Source organism: Naegleria fowleri (assembly GCF_008403515.1).
Source record: "Naegleria fowleri strain ATCC 30894 chromosome Unknown tig72, whole genome shotgun sequence".
NCBI classification, from domain to species: domain Eukaryota; phylum Heterolobosea; class Eutetramitea; order Acrasida; family Naegleriidae; genus Naegleria; species Naegleria fowleri.
Window position 1 is genome coordinate 503,930 of NW_025408004.1, and position 18,090 is coordinate 522,019.

The 18,090-nt window shown below is 38.0% G+C and overlaps 7 protein-coding genes across 7 annotated transcripts; 6 read left to right on the forward strand and 1 right to left on the reverse strand.

The window, feature by feature from the left end:
• Window positions 1-318: 318 nt before the first annotated feature.
• Window positions 319-4,050, forward strand: FDP41_009815 (uncharacterized protein; the record flags this gene model as incomplete). The annotated part of the gene is made up of 2 exons (XM_044713814.1): window positions 319-3,446; window positions 3,522-4,050. 2 exons carry the CDS (start codon window positions 319-321, stop codon window positions 4,048-4,050), a joined length of 3,657 nt encoding a protein of 1,218 aa, XP_044556834.1.
• Window positions 4,051-5,128: 1,078 nt separating this feature from the next.
• On the forward strand, window positions 5,129-5,794 carry FDP41_009816 (uncharacterized protein; the record flags this gene model as incomplete). Its single annotated transcript, XM_044713815.1, has 2 exons — window positions 5,129-5,174; window positions 5,283-5,794. The coding sequence occupies 2 exons, from the start codon at window positions 5,129-5,131 to the stop codon at window positions 5,792-5,794; spliced, it is 558 nt and encodes a 185-aa protein (XP_044556835.1).
• A 713-nt stretch (window positions 5,795-6,507) lies between these two features.
• On the forward strand, window positions 6,508-7,167 carry FDP41_009817 (uncharacterized protein; the record flags this gene model as incomplete). Its single annotated transcript, XM_044713816.1, has 1 exon — window positions 6,508-7,167. One exon carries the CDS (start codon window positions 6,508-6,510, stop codon window positions 7,165-7,167), a length of 660 nt encoding a protein of 219 aa, XP_044556836.1.
• Window positions 7,168-7,627: 460 nt separating this feature from the next.
• FDP41_009818 (uncharacterized protein) lies at window positions 7,628-10,355 on the forward strand (the record flags this gene model as incomplete). The annotated part of the gene is made up of 2 exons (XM_044713817.1): window positions 7,628-8,712; window positions 8,999-10,355. 2 exons carry the CDS (start codon window positions 7,628-7,630, stop codon window positions 10,353-10,355), a joined length of 2,442 nt encoding a protein of 813 aa, XP_044556837.1.
• A 213-nt stretch (window positions 10,356-10,568) lies between these two features.
• Window positions 10,569-12,776, reverse strand: FDP41_009819 (uncharacterized protein; the record flags this gene model as incomplete). Its single annotated transcript, XM_044713818.1, has 2 exons — window positions 10,569-11,685; window positions 11,935-12,776. The coding sequence occupies 2 exons, from the start codon at window positions 12,774-12,776 to the stop codon at window positions 10,569-10,571; spliced, it is 1,959 nt and encodes a 652-aa protein (XP_044556838.1).
• Window positions 12,777-12,855: 79 nt separating this feature from the next.
• FDP41_009820 (uncharacterized protein) lies at window positions 12,856-13,335 on the forward strand (the record flags this gene model as incomplete). Its single annotated transcript, XM_044713820.1, has 1 exon — window positions 12,856-13,335. The coding sequence occupies one exon, from the start codon at window positions 12,856-12,858 to the stop codon at window positions 13,333-13,335; it is 480 nt and encodes a 159-aa protein (XP_044556839.1).
• A 920-nt stretch (window positions 13,336-14,255) lies between these two features.
• Window positions 14,256-17,886, forward strand: FDP41_009821 (uncharacterized protein; the record flags this gene model as incomplete). Its single annotated transcript, XM_044713821.1, has 7 exons — window positions 14,256-14,286; window positions 14,418-14,738; window positions 14,844-15,771; window positions 15,881-17,111; window positions 17,214-17,385; window positions 17,477-17,657; window positions 17,751-17,886. 7 exons carry the CDS (start codon window positions 14,256-14,258, stop codon window positions 17,884-17,886), a joined length of 3,000 nt encoding a protein of 999 aa, XP_044556840.1.
• Window positions 17,887-18,090: the final 204 nt, after the last annotated feature.

Genomic DNA, 18,090 nt, shown 5'->3' on the forward strand with positions numbered 1-18,090 from the left:
CCGTAGATTTATATGAAGATTTCATGAAGGCTTTCCGAGATGAATTTGAAATGCCAATCTTTTCCGCTGTTCGCTGCGGCTGCAGGTTTGATGGGGCCCTCTGGCTGTGCTAGCGAGTTGAAGGATGGATTGAGAAGCCAACTCCTGTTCGCTGGGGACAGTTTGCTTTCCGAAAATCTTCAGATTTTCGATTTCATTTCTTAAGCACGAAAACACAATTTCGATTTCATTTCATTTTCTTTCAACGATTACATGAAAAGCTCTCTAAATTGTTTTTTTTTCAAATTAAAAAAAAAATATTTATTTCGTTTCTTCTTTATGTCCTTGCACCATGTTGATCCCGAAGAAGAGATCATCACGGAAATTCAAACCGAAAATTTAAATCGTGCCTCTTCATCTCATGATAGAAAATTGAGGAGAGAACTTGGGAGCCAAGTGCATCCACAACAACCAAAACCTATGGGCCGTCAACAAATACCTCCTACCACCATTCCGTTCTCTGTACAGCAAGAAATTGGATGGATTGATACTCCGTTGGATCATGATGACAATGAACAACAACGACAACAACGGCCCACTCATTTGTTATCATCTACCGCTGTAAATAATCCCTACGCCATTCCATTTACTTCAAATCATTTAATTCCTTCGCGAAATAGAAACAGTCCTAAAAGTAGTGCTACTGTTGCTAGCGGAACTATTGGTAATCATCAAGAAGTACGTGATGATTTTCAAGTATATCCAACATCATCATTGAGAAATATAAAATCAACCTCACTACTTGCATCTGTGAGACAGCAACAACTCGGTGAAAATATTTTTCAACAATATGAAGAGGATGACAAACTTCAAGTGACACAGCAGGCCCCGATTAACAAGTTGAGCGTTAATTTGTTGGTCCAAATATTTTCATTTCTTTGTGACCAGTTAGAGGAAAAGGAAGAGGATACCTCTTCAACTCGAGACCTCTATGGTGACAATGACGACGATGATGAAATTGAACTTGAGGATACGCAAACATCCATCGAGACAGCCAAGAATACCATGTTAAATACCTCTCATTCGTTAGAGGAATTATCAATTGATGGTAACAGATCTTCTTCTGAAAAAATTCGTATCAGTTCACCAAAAAAGACTCTCAACAAGAGGGAGTCTGCTAAATATTATTCAGAATTTGGAATTGAGGACGAGGATGAAGAATTAACGACCGAGTGGATCAGCTCTGGTCTACTGAGCTCAAAGAAATCAGGTGGTGACGAAAATGTCACTCCTTTACAAGGTAGTGTGAACACAATAAGACGGAGCATTTCAGTTCCGTCTATATCACTGCTGATGTCGAAAAACTTTACCGAAAATAATCTAGAAGGTAGAAGTAAGGATGACAGTTCCCTTACCCAAAAATCATCGTCGACTGGCGTGACCTCTCACTCCGATAAAAAGCCAGAAAAACTTGTGACATGGAAAAACTTGAAAAAACAAAATGCTAAAGAACAAGCCAAGCTTAAGAATCGCTGTGAAAAATTTATGATTTCTCATGCCAAAAAGAGACATACTTGGATTCATTATGGAAATGCAAATATAAGTCTGGTGTGTAAAAGGTGGTATATTGCGTCTTGCCACAATAATGTATGGTCTCTTGCATGTGTCATGTTATACCTTCACTTGACGCGATTTTCAATTACTTTTCGAAGTTATGATACTGATGTGTTACAACGCATGCTCTCAACATATTATTCAAAACCAAAGCGAATCGAGGAGACTCGTAAAAAATTGCAAGTTCTATGTGACTATCTACTGCCCTCCAAGAGCGTCTTTATGGACACAGTCATTCATGTCAATAGTAAGCAATTCAGTACGGAACATTTAAATGCGTTTAGCGCCAAGCTGACTCAGGAATTATCAAAACGAGCAAGTGTTGTGAGAGATACAGTACAAGCACTCGACAAGCGAATTACCGATACAGCCAACACATGGACAGAGAAATTGGAACACCACATTTCTCAAAACAAAATTTCAAATACTCTACTAGGGCATGACATTCAGTCGGCATCATCTCCCACCCAACACCAAGGTGGAGTGACTTTGGAAGAAGTATCATTGGAGACGGCTCTCCCAACAACGGATAAAAAAGCAATGGATAATGAAAACATTCTTGTGATGAATCATCATGAAGAACAACAAGCCAAGACATCTGAAAAAACTTTAGAGTCCATGAATGGTAATTTGTTAGATCATGATCAAAAGATTAATTGCCACGACGAAAGTCATGCCACTGAAGAAAAAGTTCCCACTCAATCACCTCAACAGCGCAGTAATACTCCCAAAGGGGATGATGACTTTGAGGTCATTCCTTCACCAACCGACATTGGTGATGAAATTATCGAGAATCATAGAAAGCGTCGTACGCTATCCAAACGATTTTCCACAAGACACTCTAAAATCAATTTCAAAAACATTATTGATGACGATGGAATGGATGATACCATACTTGATCAAACAGCTGACCTTTTGTCTTCACAACAAAATACGAAACTCTCAAAAAGAAAATCCTCAGCCTCCAATCAGCAGCAAGCACTGCAAGATGAAGACCTGTCAAATTTAAATCTTTATTCAAATCGGTATCGATTTTTTAAGGACACATTTATTGAGATGAAAAAGATTCAACAATTTGAGTTTGAGAGATTAATGAAACTTAATTACCACAGCAAGAATCCTCCCGAAATGAAACAGAGAATCTCATTTCTTCTGAAAAATGCATTTCCAGAAATGTTGGGTGCAATGGTAATCATCCTATTCCTCTTCTCATATTTAGGAATTATTATTGCCATGCTTGTTGCTCCATCCTTGTACTGGCCAACCTTTTTATTTTGGATGTGGTCAATTGTGTATTGCCTAGTTTGGACAATTGTTTGGGTTACTAGTTTCATTCTTTATGGAAAAATACAAATCAGACTCAATCCACAACGAGAGACGACACCTTCCGAAGATCAAATGACAGAGAGTTTAATCATTGACGAAGGCCGACAAGGAATTGGAGAGTTGAAAGAGCTTTTTCTATGGATCAAGAGTTGGGTGACGTCACGATCTCCTCCAAGAGAGTTAGCAGAGGAGCATACCATTGTTGGACACAAGTTTGATGCTTCCGATGAAGGCTGGTTCTATTTGAGACGTCTACAAATGAAACTTGCCGATCATGCAGCATACTACCATCTTATTGGGTCTATTTTTGTCGTACCGGTCCTTATTATTTTACTGCTCTATTTCTTAATGATTTACTTTGAAGTTTCTGGATGGCTTGGTATTTTCTCCATTCCATGCTTTATTTATTTTGTTGCGAGTATTATATCCTTGTTACTCTTTTTAATTGCAGTTTGGGATAGTATTGTTTTTCTCACGAAAAAGTACATTTTTTATGACTTGACGGAGACTGTGAAACGACAATTGAGGTAGGTAGTATTTTGGAAATATTCAGCAGTTCATGCTCATCATTTTCCTCTCTGTTATTCGTATACAATGATCAGAGTTATATCTTTAAGAAATTGGCCATTTATGCTTGCTTATGGAGCAGCCATGAGCTTTTTACTGTTTTGGTTTTTAATTGGGTTTGCTTCCTTTTTAGATGCACACGATAAACTCTTTGTCGATGAAAACAACGACAGCGACAACAATATTCAAAGTGTCATTCCTAACCTGGCTGTCATGCAATCTCAACCACCACCTCCACCTTCCTCCAGATTCACCAATTTTTCTGGAATTGGCTACACCTTCATTCCTTTGTATTTGGCTGAAATTTTGACAGTCATCATTTATTTCTGTGGACTTATTTTCAAAAGCTCCTATTACAAGTATTGGTTTTTGAGAGGTGCTCTCTTGAGTGTATCCTGTTGCATTGCCCAAATTTTAATATCCGTGCTTGCAAATACTGAGCTTGGAATTTTATGTATTCTCACCATTGTCATTCCAGTTTTTGTGAGTTTTATCATGATCGTTGTACCCCAATTGAGATACATGAAATTAGTGAACTCTCGTTTTGCCTACTCACTCAATTAAAAGAATAGATGAATTTGATCAACATTCTAACTCAATCACCAATTTGCATGTGTATTATGAGGAACCCTTTTCCTGTCGGCTCTTTCTCGAAATGGAAATGCACCTTGACAGCATGTATCTGTTTCTCGTCAATCGCCAAAGAACTTCATATTCTCAACAATTTGTACACAGGAATGACGGTGTTTGACCTTTTCACGACCAAAAAAACAGCCATAACACCACTCCATGACCACTCTCCACAACACCACATCCGACCCCTACTTGAACAATCTGTTCATTATTTTACTGTGCCCGTTGTTGTTGCTGTTGTTGTTGAGCATTGCAATGATTCCTTCCTGCCATGCAGAGGTTTCACTTTATGTTTCTCTCACCAAAGGAAATGATACCCTCTAACTCTGGTCTCTCTCTATTCTCACCATTCGCCACTCTTCAAAAAGCAGCGAATACTGTCGCTTCCTTGAAGAATGTGGCCATCAAGAATGACACTTATGTGATCTACATTGAGGAGGGTCGTTACTTCTTGAATTCCTCCATTGTAATTCCGAAACCCAATCGATACAATGATCATTCATCTCCAGTGATTTGATAACCTTGGCAAGAGGGTCATCAGGTGATCCTTACAGGAGGTGTCAAGTTGTGGACATGGGTCACTCTGAGTAATAACCCGAGAGTGTATTCCATGCTTCCTCTGAATGCAAGAGGAAAAGTGTTGCAACTTAATTTGACAGAGGCTGGATTTTCCAAGTCACAATTGGTCCAACCTTTGGTGAGAAGTGGATTTTACAATTGAAATCAAGCATCTAATGAATTGTTTTACAAGGGAAAGGCATTCTATTGAGTGCGTATCCAAACAAGTTGCCAGATGAAAGTGAAACTTTTATGAAAATTACTTCCACGAATGGGGTGAACAATTTTGTGTTTGATTCATCGAAATGTGAACACTGTGATAAGTGGCCACTTGAGAAACGACCATTTGCAATTGGATTTTGGTATTACGATTGGTAAGTGATGAACTCTGAAATTGCATGATTGAGCTTTCATTCATGTTGAAAAATGTCTATTCTTTGAACATTTCAACATGAATGACATCAATGTTCGCACATTCTATTTGAATGATAGGGCTGGTATGTTTTTTCATATAGTTCTGTTTCAACTGTTGTTGACATTTCATGAATCATGGTGTCGACATTTTGATGATCCATTTAAAAATCATTTTCAATACTCAACAACAGAGGGTATTGAGGACTTGTCAAATATGACCTCTAACGGTCCTGCCTATTTTGTTCAACCTTCCATTCGTTATGACGTTCAACGTGGACAACGCTTTTTCTTGCTTAATTTTTTGAGCGAGTTAGATCAAGAAGGTGATTATACTATTGAGGATGATATGATCTATGCAATACCTCCTGGACCTTTGAGTAGAGACGATGACATGATTCTGTCAGTCACTGATCAAATTTTCACCTCTCAGGCACAAGCTCAAGAATTTCATTCACTCCATCTCGAAATGTGTCTTGGTTTTGCAGTTTTAGCAACCGGTAGCTATTTTGTTATCAATCAAACGGTTATTTCTAACACTGGAAATGCAGCTGTCAAAATTTCACAATGTCATTTTGGCTGTCAAGTTTTGAATTCCACATTTTACGAATTGGGACAAGGAGGTATTTATAATCCTTTAAAGGATAACAGTGAGTATGGTCTCTGTTTCATTGATGGCATTCAATTCACAACACATGGCGCGTGATGCCATGTTTATCCTCATGACAATGATGATGGTAGGAACTGTTGTGATCTTGATGGTTTTGGTGGAATAAATTTAAAAACCGTCCAAATGTCTCCTGTCCCTCCGTGTGAAATCGTGACTATTTTGTTTAAAAGTCTTGGTCTTCTTGTTGGCAGACAAGAAAGAGCTTGTTGAAAAGGATCGACCTGAACGGAAAGGATTCATAGTGGACACATCGCAGGGGTAATTAGGTTTTCCAGTTTTTCATGTTGGTTGCAAATTACGAAGGTAATCATATTTGAGATTTGTTCTTCCCTTGGGCATTCCAACTCTTGTAATCAATGAAATTGAGAGGTTGTTGATAGGAATCAATTGTGAGTGTAGACTTTTCATCAGTACTTGTTGCAGTAGAGTGTTTGTGTATAATTACAGTGAAGTGGCAATTCGAAGTCCTTTGCTGTTGATGATCTAAAAGATGATTCACCTTTATGAGATGATGGTTGTTGAGTGCTTGGGGTGACAGGATCTTCCCTTGTTGTTGTAGATGATTTTGGTTTAATAGACAATGATCTTTCTCTTCGACGACCGATGATGAATTTGCGTCCTCTCGAATCTCCGACCTTTCTTGACAGAAGGAATATCGGATCCTTTCATCATCTTTGATGCTCAGCTAAATTATTTACCTTAATTAATCTCACCAACAAGAAAGTGCTGGAGACGATTTGAAAAAAAAAATGTTTCATGAAGCAAAACCCTCGTCGGCATCGGCCAATTCAAAATACTTTGGATTTGAGCCCTCTCAGGCAGATCTCACTCATCATACGCAAGGTTTTTCGGTGGAACAAAGTACAGTGCAGTATCAACAGCAAGTAGGGTACTCTCTCGATGTTTATGCTCCTCCACAGAGTCCTCATTATTTACAATCTCAATCGGTAATGGGTTCTGCTGCATCTTCTGACAAACATGTTGGAACCACTTTTGGAGCTCATGAACACATGAACCAACCCTCCTCCACCACCACCACCACTCGTACGCAGCGGTCCCAAAGCAAATACAAACCACCGACAAAAGTTAATCCCCTCATGGACGGTTTACAATTTGCTCCAATTGCCAGAAATTTGCAAGTCGGATCCATCTATATCCTGTTCATTTGTGGTTTCACTGCGTTGGTAATGATTCCATCCGATCCGTTGTGGCTCTCTTACATTCCAGGTGCCTATTGTATTTTACTCTCATTTGTTCTTTATGTATGGTGCTTTGTGAGTGAATTCAATAAGGAAGACAAACTTTCGGTAGAGGAAATTCTCAATCCAAAACAGTGGCCTCACCCAGTGAGAAAGGTATTAAGCGTGATAAATCGAAATGAAGTTCAATGCGTGTTGTGCTTTGTGTAAGTAGTAGAAGTGTGTGTTTTTTCGCCGGCTTTTGAAATGACTTCCTTTCATCAACAACAATTATTAGCCTCTCCATCTATTCCTTTTTTTGTGTCCAAACAGCTATTGCAGGAATGTGTTTGATCTTTTCCAGCATCTTCTTCCTGATTGCCTCCATTCGAAAAGAAAAGCCGATCAAAATTACTGGAATAATCTAGTTGCTGTGTTGTTGGCGAGTTTTCTTGCACTCTCTGATCAGAGAGTAATGTATTTTAGTACAAGCATGTGATGTTGTTTCAATGTGTTTTGATTTTGGATCAAATTACACACATCTCATTAAATTGTGGTTGACGTTGTGTTTCAATGAAATTCCTTGTTCTTTTATTCATGGAACACACTAACCTGTATGGTACCCTCGTTTGAGCTTTCCGATAATAATAGATTCTAATTAGAACTGGAGAGCAGCTCTAATTAAAAAATTATGCAGCCCCATCATCATCACCAACCACCACCAAACATCCAACAGCAGCAACCTCCCATCAACCCAAACAACAACAACAACCAAAATCAATATCAGCAATCGCCCTATTTTCGTCCTAACCCCAGCAATAACAACATTTATCAACAAAAAGCAACCACACCTACTTTTATAAATAATACGAACAACAATCAGCAAATCCAACCACAACCTCCCTATTATCCCTATCAGCAAACAACAACACCGCAACCGGGATTTGTTTATGGACCATATCCAGTTCAAGGAATTGTAACGAATAATAATTACGTTTATCCGAACAACAATACCAACTTTACGAATTATCCTCCCGTTATGATGATGCAACCACAGCAACCGCAACCACAACAACCATCACCAAACAATTACAACATGAATCCACCACAAGCACAACAACCATCATCAACGACTAGTAGCAGTAGTGGTGGTAGTAGTAGCAGGAGAGTGATGGCCAAAACATTGGGATCCTTTATTCTATTAAAAGAAAAGCTCATTGGTTCGGGAGCCTACGCCGATGTCTATGAAGGCTATCATAGAGATACCAAAGAAAAGGTAGCCATCAAGGTAATTCAGAGAAACAAACTAAACGATCGTTTGATGCGAAATTTGGAATCTGAAATTACCTTGATGAAGAGAATTCAGTCCGATTATGTGATCAAATTGTATGAAGTTCATCGCAGCAAAAGACACTACTATTTGATTGTTGAATTGTGTAGTGGTGGAGAACTTGGAAAGCTTCTCAAGAAGGGCAAACTACCCAAGTCGGTCACAACCATTGATGGCGGCATGAAGGAGAGCATTGCCAAAAAATTTATTTATCACTTGTCGAAAGGAATGAAACAAATTTTGGATCAGAATTTGATTCATAGAGATTTGAAACCTGCAAACTTGTTATTGAGTAAGCCATTCCAAATACTGGAGCCAAACAAGAGCGATCTTACCTACAAGGATGTAGACTTTGGATTTTTAAAGATTGCTGATTTTGGATTTGCACGTGAGATTGGACCCAATGATTTGGCTCAGACCTTGTGTGGTACTCCGTTGTATATGGCGTAAGTTTCTATCACATTTTGTGTGTACAGTTTTTTAATGCATTTGTGCATGTGAATTTTGAACAATGGTCAATGAAAATTCCAATCCATAACAATTATTCCATCCCAAAATGAAAATTCCAATCCATGATAATCCCATATTATTATTAATGGAAATCATCACGCTATTTCTTGAATTCACACCACTCACACCTCGATCATGTGTATTTTCGGTCATGTGTATTGTTGTTTATATGGAACTCATGCAATGTGGACCTTGTTTGATTCACCCTACACCTCTCAACAGACCTGAAATCTTATCATCTCAAAGATACAATTACAAGGCCGATTTATGGTCACTTGGGGCTATAATTTATGAGCTTTTATTTGGAAGACCTCCCTACATGGCTGTCAATCAAATGGATTTATTGAATCAAATTAGAGCTCGTCCACCTCCATATCCCAATAATCCAACGGTTTATCCTCCTCTTGTCATTGACCTTATTAAGGGATTATTGCAAGCCGATCCCAATGTTCGGTTCACTTTTGAACAATTCTACAATCATCCCTATCTGGTAGCTCTCAGAAAGGAGTTTGGAGACAATGAAGAATTCAATTCTCAAACACTTAATCCAGCTCAAGAAGAATATATTGAAAATCCAAATGTTGTTGCCAATAACAACATGATGACAGATGTTGCACCATTTTCAAACACAACAAATGACGACACTTCCAAGTCAGACGAAAAGAATGATATCAATGATGACGAAGATGAAGACAAGCTTGCAACTCCAGCCAACGGTAAAACTGCAGGTGAACCAATCAGCACATTAACGGGTACGAAAACAACTGTCGCTCTTGATTCCAATGGCAGTAGCGGTAACACAAGCCAAGACAAAAACATCTCGAGTGACAATGAACCAACAACAACAAATAATGTTAGCGAAAAGGACAATAACATGACTGATCAAGGAGCTAAAGTTTTGATTATGGATAAACAAATCTCTCCCAATGAAGCTCTCTACAATAACGAATATCAATTGGAAAAGGTCATTGGATGTAGTAATGATATCTGCTTTCCTTCCATAATTTTCGACTTTTCTGCACTTGTTTGTAGTGACAAATGCTTGCAGAGTCTCAAGACAATTGAAAATTTAGCTACAAGAGCTTGGTTCATTGCAGAAACAGCGTTCATTATGGAAAAAACTTCTAAATATGCAGAGGCGTACGGTATTTATATCAAGGCAGGAGTTATACTTCGTCAAGCCTATGATACAATCAATCATTTAGAGGAAGAATCTGAAAGATCGGGAGCTCTTCGATCCTTCATCAAAACGGTGATGCGTGATGTTTTTCAACGTGCCCTTGTCATTGATCAAGAAAAGTTGAATAGTAGCATGTCTAGCTCACAATCCTCTCAGAACGAAATTAGCGTCGATCAAATTTTGTACATGTATGCGATTCGAATTGCCCAAGAAGCAGCCTACAAAGAATATCTCAACTCCTCGCAATGTACCAAAGAATGTCTAGCCATGTATATTAGAGCCAAATACATTTTCGAATATTTGGTTGAGATTTCAGAGGAGTATTCCCAGAAGGTCGAGTTGAGAAATTTCTTAGAAAAGTTCACGGAGAGAATTAATTATTTAGAGAAGTTGGATTAAAGTTTGTACTATATAGATCTTCCTGACGGAGTAAAAAACAACAGTTACAATTTGCTTTTGTGAGTGCCAATTTATGGAAATTGTACGAATCTAACAAGATCAATCTGTGTGTTGTTGGTGGATGACACATGACACATTATAATCTGAAGCACATGGCGAGATAAGCAAGGGCTGAGAGCGAAGTATACGCTCATTCAGATAGCTTGCGCCGCCTTACTTATGGCTTTCCAAATGATTTTCTATTCGTTTCACTCTATTTTCGAGAGAGTGCATTTCTGTGAGAATATTATCCAATTTGACATCCATACTCGTTCGCATTTCCCGCAACTCTCGTAAAATCATGTTGACCAGATTATTTTGTTGATGCAAGAGTATTGGAGAGGACACTGTAACTCCAGCCGCTGGAGTAGAAATGCTTCCAAATGGATCTCCTCTTGGAGAATTATTCAAATAAGGTGTCACTGGCGTGGCAACATTTGGATCTTCCTTAAGATTAATTTTCCTCAAGAACTTGGTTAGAGAAACGTTTTCAAAATTTTCTAATGCATTCTTAAAGTTGCAAAAGAATATTCCTCCCGCTTGTTTTTCTCGTTTTCCAGAGAGCGCTCGAATGATTAAAACATTATCTAGGCCTGGCTGTTGATGGCTAATGTCGAGACCGAGCAGTCGTTGATCCTTTTCTAGGCCCAGCAATTGAGTTTGTGAATCCTGTGGTGATTTATAATTGTATTCAATGTATTCGAGTTGTGGTTCTGTCCTATTAGATGTCACAACGTGAAAGATGGAATTTTGGAGCCTATCATGTGCTCCATAAATCATATCTGGAAATGTGGTGAAAATACCAGTCTCTTCGTTAGCAATCCTGATTTGAGAATTTTGCTCCACTTTGATAAAAACAATTTTTGTTGGATACTTTTCATGATTCTCTTCATCATTACTAATGGAAAAGTCTAGCTCTGGAAGTATGAGTGAATTATTTAACAAGAGAGGCTTGACTTTGGGTACCTTGGGCTTTTTAACGAGTTCAATAATTTCATTCACTTGAGAAGAATTGTTGTCAGTAATTGTCCGTTCCTCTTCATTTACGTTGTTCTCCACTAGAGTGATGTCACTTGTTGTTACTGCAGAATCAATGTTATTCTTGGAAGAGTCTTGATGCGGAGGTAATTCTAGAACTCGCTTGGAGGTCTCTTGAAGAACGATCCATCCTTCCGCTTCAACCGCAAGCAATTGTCGAATTTTTCCTCCACACAACAATATATTAGAAATTGGCTCAAATTTTCCCTTTGAATATGAAATTTTGTAGACGACAAGGCCATCTTCCCATATTCTATGCCGGTGTGAAAGTCAAAAATAATACAATCATAAATGCACATAGTTGTGAAATTTCAATATCATGTACAATGGTGTAGTGGAAAATTTCAACAATCATTCATGGTGAATAACATGGCAACATGAATTGCAAAATTCCAACCAATCGTACGTGTAAATCATATTCATTATTGAAATGTCACATTTCATCGTTTGTTGCATATTCCCAGAATTTTTTTTCAAATACTAATAAATCCAATCCACTTACACACATAATAAATCTCTGATCATACTCGATTGTAATGCTCTTTTACCCTTTCTTTCAATTTTCATTAATTGTTTCATACTGTCCTTATGAATTTTCTCCCATCTCATAATTTTTACACATTGATCTGTACATATTACAAAATAAAAGAAGTGAATATTGCTCTCTGTCAAACCTTCCTTGACTTGAACATTATTGATAGAGTGACTGACAGATGAAGGAGAAGTGTTCGAGTCCTTCTTATCATCATTGTTGTTTGTTTTCTGTTGTGAATGGTTGTTCGTTTCATGATTCGTGGCAACATGAGAATCTCCATTACTACCACCATCTAAACAACGATTCATTTCTGCAGTATACACCACTCTTCCTGCCTCAATAATCATCAACACATGTTGATACGTAGCATAAAACAAATGACTATTTCCACTCTTATGAAATCGATGAATAACATGAACATGATCCACATAATTTGGATCAAATCCCGAAATATGAACATTTTCATTTGAAAGGATATTGGTAAAGGATCTTGTATGATGATGAATTTCCGAGTAGTGATAATGATGTTGTTGTTGTTGTTGTTTCTGCATTGTTCCCGTCGTTGAAAATTGTAAATCCCTCACAAACAAGTGATGATCCAAATAATTAATTTTACTCCGAGAGAATTGTGTGATCATGGGAGGATCATTCAAGAACGGACCCAAATGTACCTGATGAAACAACAACGATTCCACCATATCGTAATGATGCAGATCGTGTTTTCCTAATGAGTCTTGGTGTTGAGGTTGTTCATTGTAGTTCTTACGGTTCTTCGGATGAGGCCGGTGCAAAGAAGTGGAGGCTTTCATTTTTGTGGGTCTGACCTGACAAATTACTATCATGAATTCTATGAATGTTTTACAACTCTGGCCACCATCATTCCGCTTCATGCACTTTTCCAGAGCGAACAGCATGTGTAATATTGATGATGAAATCTCTTATGGTTCGTCACCAACAAGCAAATCATGGTTTGATATTGAAGAAGGCAATGACCACGAAGGAGGCGTCCTGTATTCTGATGAACATTTCCAGAGAATTACAACACCTGACAGAGTTCAGTTTCAGCCTCTTTCATCATCAGCAATCAATAGTATTTCAGAGAATGATGAAGCAGACATTCCTGAAATGGATGATTATGTGGATTATCAATCAATGGATAAGAATTTCAATGACGGTACCGTAGTACCGTCTGATCTTAATCTAGCCACGAGCCCTTCCACTCTTCATCCTCAACAAATTGATCAGTCTTCTGGTAATTCCTCTTTTTCTGTCTGGCTTCAACAGTCATCATGGTTGCTGCAACACATCAAACTTAATCCTAAGACACCTTTTAAGCAATTGCAGAAAACTCATCTCAGCAGACTTTGAATCTACATTCATAACAGGGCCAAAGTTGAGACTTTGAAATTTGACTTGTTTGCTGCACCATGTAGCCAAGGACAGGAGATGATCGATCAAGCTTTAATAGTTCAAAAAGTTGGTTCGGTTACAGTTTATCTTCCCCTCGATGATTACGTTTGGTTTTCTTTGAAATCTCTTATGGATGCTATCCCTGAACTCAAGGGCTTGCCGAACAACCATTGTACCGCCACATGATGGCAGTGAATGGACAATTCTACTTTTTGACAAGGCCAAACGCTATCCTAACTGTTGCAATATCCTAGAATTTAAACAGACAACAGCTTCCATTCATAAGGAGAACTTGCACTGTTTGCCATCTAATGCATATGTCAAAAAAGCTGTTGAGCAAATTGATTCCAACAACTTGACCTTAGTTTTTTCCTTAGTTTGTGAGAAAGTCAGGAATAAGTACAAAAGATTCGATCTTGTTTGGAGAATAGACTTCAGTACCTCTGTTTAGGATCTTAATTCCTAACTCGGCTATGGAAGTAGGGTGAGAACAACTTTACTCAAGATTCCAGTTGGAAGTACTCACCACTGGTTGGCCCTCTTTACCTCTCGCAATATCTGGCCAGCCAAGAAAACCTTTTTTGGGAAAAACATTGAAAAAAAACCCTTTTTAACAATTGTTAATTCATGACCATTCACTGAACGCTGCAACTTATATTGATTTAACAATTGTTAAAAGTGTTTCTTTTTTAGGAATGCTTTTTTCTCTTTCTACTCGAAAGAAAAAAAAGTATTCACCAATATCATGTATATATTGTTTATTATGTTATTATTAATTTTATTGTTTCTCCCTTTTTTGACACAAAGTTTCCCTGTATTGTATATATATACTCAATAAACAATGCTTCATGAATGAGGCTCTTGCTTTACCAAAAAAAATGTCTTCCTCAATCATTGACCAAATTAAGCGTAGGTTTTTTGAGACACAATTCATAGGTATGGCGTTAAATAATCCTCGATCGGTACAACTGATGGTGTTTATGATCACCACCCACCAACAATTCGGACCAATACAACATTATTGAAACGCATTGAATCAGGAAGCGGAGCAGAATTGAAGGCTCTATGGAACAAGCTTCCCCAATTACCTCAGGAAAAGAGCGTTTCAAACAACACCCAAAATGTAACCTCCAACCTCGAGAATAAGGCTCATCGGAGTGTTCATGATTCCATTGAGCAAGTTGTGAGAGGTTTGGAAGAGTGTACCTTGGCAACCTCTCCAAGCTTTGCAAAACTATCTCCGAGTGAGCTCTTGAAAACGGTTGGTTATGAATTATGGAATCAATGCGTTGAGCAGAATGCAAAGAAATTTCTTGTGAGTGCCAACTTGGAAGAGTTGCTGAAAGTGCAAATCATCAGAGGTATGTAATTGCCGATATATGAATCCATTCATCAGAGACAATATGATTTTGGCTCTAATCATGCAAATGCTCCTACCGTTATTATTATTTTTCATTTCTCAATAGTCCGTAAGGTGGCTTGTCATGTTATTGAAAAATCGATCAAGCCTTCAACACTTTCCCTCAAAGTGATACACAACATGATGCGATTGTATGCTAAAACCGCTCGAGACTATCTAGTATTGAAAAAGAGTGTTGCTTCAGCATCTCAAGGTTCCCAAACACCAAACAAGTTACTCAAGAAAAAAGCGACGCATGCCCGAGACGAAGATGGAGATATTGAATTTGAAGATGTCATGACATCCCCAACCAGTAACTCCAATAAGGAGGGTATGTACGAGTTTGCTCTGGTTTGTTTTGAGAAGGCTGCAATTTATGCCGACAAGTACTTGGAGGCAGCTAATTCTTTCTCCTCCGAAAACTCAGCGTTAAACAACTCTATAACGTCAGACGAAGCATTGGATAAGAGCACAGACTCGGCTCTGAATGCCATCTTGAATGTTTGTATTGATAGGGCTGATTGCTTGTATCGATCGAACAATGTTCAAGGGGCTTTTGCGGCAATACAACAAGGAAAGAAGCTCATTCATAAGTTACCTCATGAAATTCAGCGTATAGCAATGATTGAATACAATTATGCGGTTGACCTTAACAGTCAACTGAGATACGAAGATACCATCCCGTGGTTGAAGGACTCTTTTGAGTTGTATGAGCTGGTATCTGAAGGAAAGAGTCTTCAAAAGCAATCCAGAACTTTGCGTCTTCTCTCCAATTCATATCTTGAAACTGGTAATTTGGAAAATGGTCTTAATTGTATCACAATGGCCAACAACATGTGCAAGACTCCACCAGGAATATTTCTAGAAGTAAAATTTTACGCCATGTTGCGAAGAGAGGAGCAAGCAGAGAGAAGTCTCCTAGAGTTGATTCGTCTACCGGAGGCAGGATTAGATTTGGCGATTGCTGCTTGCAAAGAGGTTTTCCAGGCAAAAATGTAAGTATTTTGTGTGAAATTAGTTTTAGTTATCATCATTCCGTATCTGGTTCTTACTCATGGCTTTTTGTGAATAACTTAATATCGAATTCTATTTCGAACTCATAAGGATTGACACTACAGCCAAAGGCTACAAGTTACTTCTCGAATTACATGCCTCCACAGAGCAGGAGCCTCGAATTTTGATACGTTATTTCGACTTTTTGGTTAATTCTTCTTCGGAAATATCATGCATTTCCGAAGAGATTCAGAATATTGTAAAAAGGTTGCTTGCCTTAAATCAACGCTATCAAACGAGTACCATGATGAAGGCAACCATGAAAGAATTCCAATGTGCACTATGGAATATTGCTTGGAAACAATTTCAAAAGAAAGAATACTCCAGTGCCCTATCGTTCTATAACCAATCTCTACAAATGCTTTCAATGGATGACCTTGTAGATCGAGCCAAAGTACTGCGGTCAATGGCAAGATGTCATCTAGAAGAGGCTAAAATCTATGAAGCTCATTCATGTGCTGAAAGTGCTGAACAGTTGGATCCAAAGTCCCTCCATACTCATTACTTGATGTATCAAATCAGTGTTCGAATGAAGAATGTTGAAAGTGCAAAGAATTACTTAAAACTAATGATGCAAGATGAAGATTTTCAATCACTCTTCTTTGCCATTGCAGCCCAAGATGCCTATAAGGAGGGTATACATGAGGTTGCTATTGAAGCATTGGAAGGACTCTTGAAAGAAAATCAAAAGGATAAGCGCTTGCTGCTCGAGCGAGGTCAAATTCTAAGAACATTGACCTATCTTTCTATCTTGATTAAGGACAGAAATTGCGTTCTCAAATATCTGCAAAGGACCATGCAAGATTTTCAAACAGAAGGAACTTCACACATGTTTGCAGCTGAGCATGAGGAATCAGAAATTGAATGGTTTCATAGAGTTGCCTGGAATAGTGCAGGAGAATGTGTCAATGAAAGTGATATTGAAACGGCATTCGAATTCTATAGGCTTGCATACATGTTCTACACATATCGAAATGCTACTCTAGAAACTCTCACCACTCAAAAGTATTGCTATCTCATGAGAATATACTGTGCGATAGAGATCACACGGAGAAGTGAAGAGTACTCGAGTGGCATTCAACTCACTCAAAAAAATAGAGAAATTTTGCAGAAAGCTCTCGACGATACTCAGGCTTGCAAGAAATTGCTTCAATTACTTGCTCGAGATTACCACAGAATTGACTCCAACAAAGACAAGGTTTACCCTCTAATCCATTTGGCAGAAATTCAACTCTTAACCATGTTGGGATGTGATGAGGCCTTAGTCATAGATGTCATTAATGTATGTAGTTGATATGATGGTTTGTTTGGAAATGCATTTTCACAATTTCGTAATGCCCAACAAATTCAATCAATATACCGATATGCCATACCTAAAACAAAGACCACCTTAAAACTTGATTCAATTTCAGGTCCAGGTGTATATGAAATGATAGCATCCATTTGTTGTAGTGCCGATAATCATGGTTATTCGTATCAGTCTGCAGCAAAGTATGCTCTACAAATGGCTCTCAAAAAGATTTTGCATGGAAACTCGACCAATTATTCCAAAGCACGTAAGTTTTGAACATGGAATTAACTGACTATATCAAATATAAACAATAACTATTGAACACTGAATATAATTCATCTTCATAATGTGAATAGTTTCACTCTATACTCTGATTATTCAAATTTGTAGAACTAGAGAGGAGAGTTATACAGTCTTTGAGGAGGTCCTAAAATTATTGAATCAACTCAAACCAAACGAGCAATTCATCCAAAGTGAGCACAACACTTTTGTGTGGTTTTGCACTGAATCATGGAACAATGGAGTGTATTATTACAAGTAAGTTAACACCTGTTACGTTCATTCATCTTCTTACGTATTGGTTCGGATCTTTTGAACTGGACATGAATCATATGAACTTGGCGGCGAAAGGCTTTTGAAAAATGACAAGGCTCAAGAGTGGATGAAGTTGAGTGTTAAATTGTGTTGTTATCTGAGTCCAGAGGAAGAAGTGGTCAAAACTATTACTGAGAGATATGCTATTGCATTTGAGAGACTCTCTAATTGATCGAGTACTCGAATGAATTTAGATAGTCGTGGTGAATTATCGAAGAATTCTAAATAAAAAATTACGTATTATTTTCACACAATAATAAAACATAATAGTCGCTTTTTCATATTGAATGTCATGTGTTGTATATTGTGTGTGCATTTTGAAATAATAATAATCCATGGAATCGATGAGAATGGTCAAAATGCAAATACCATACAA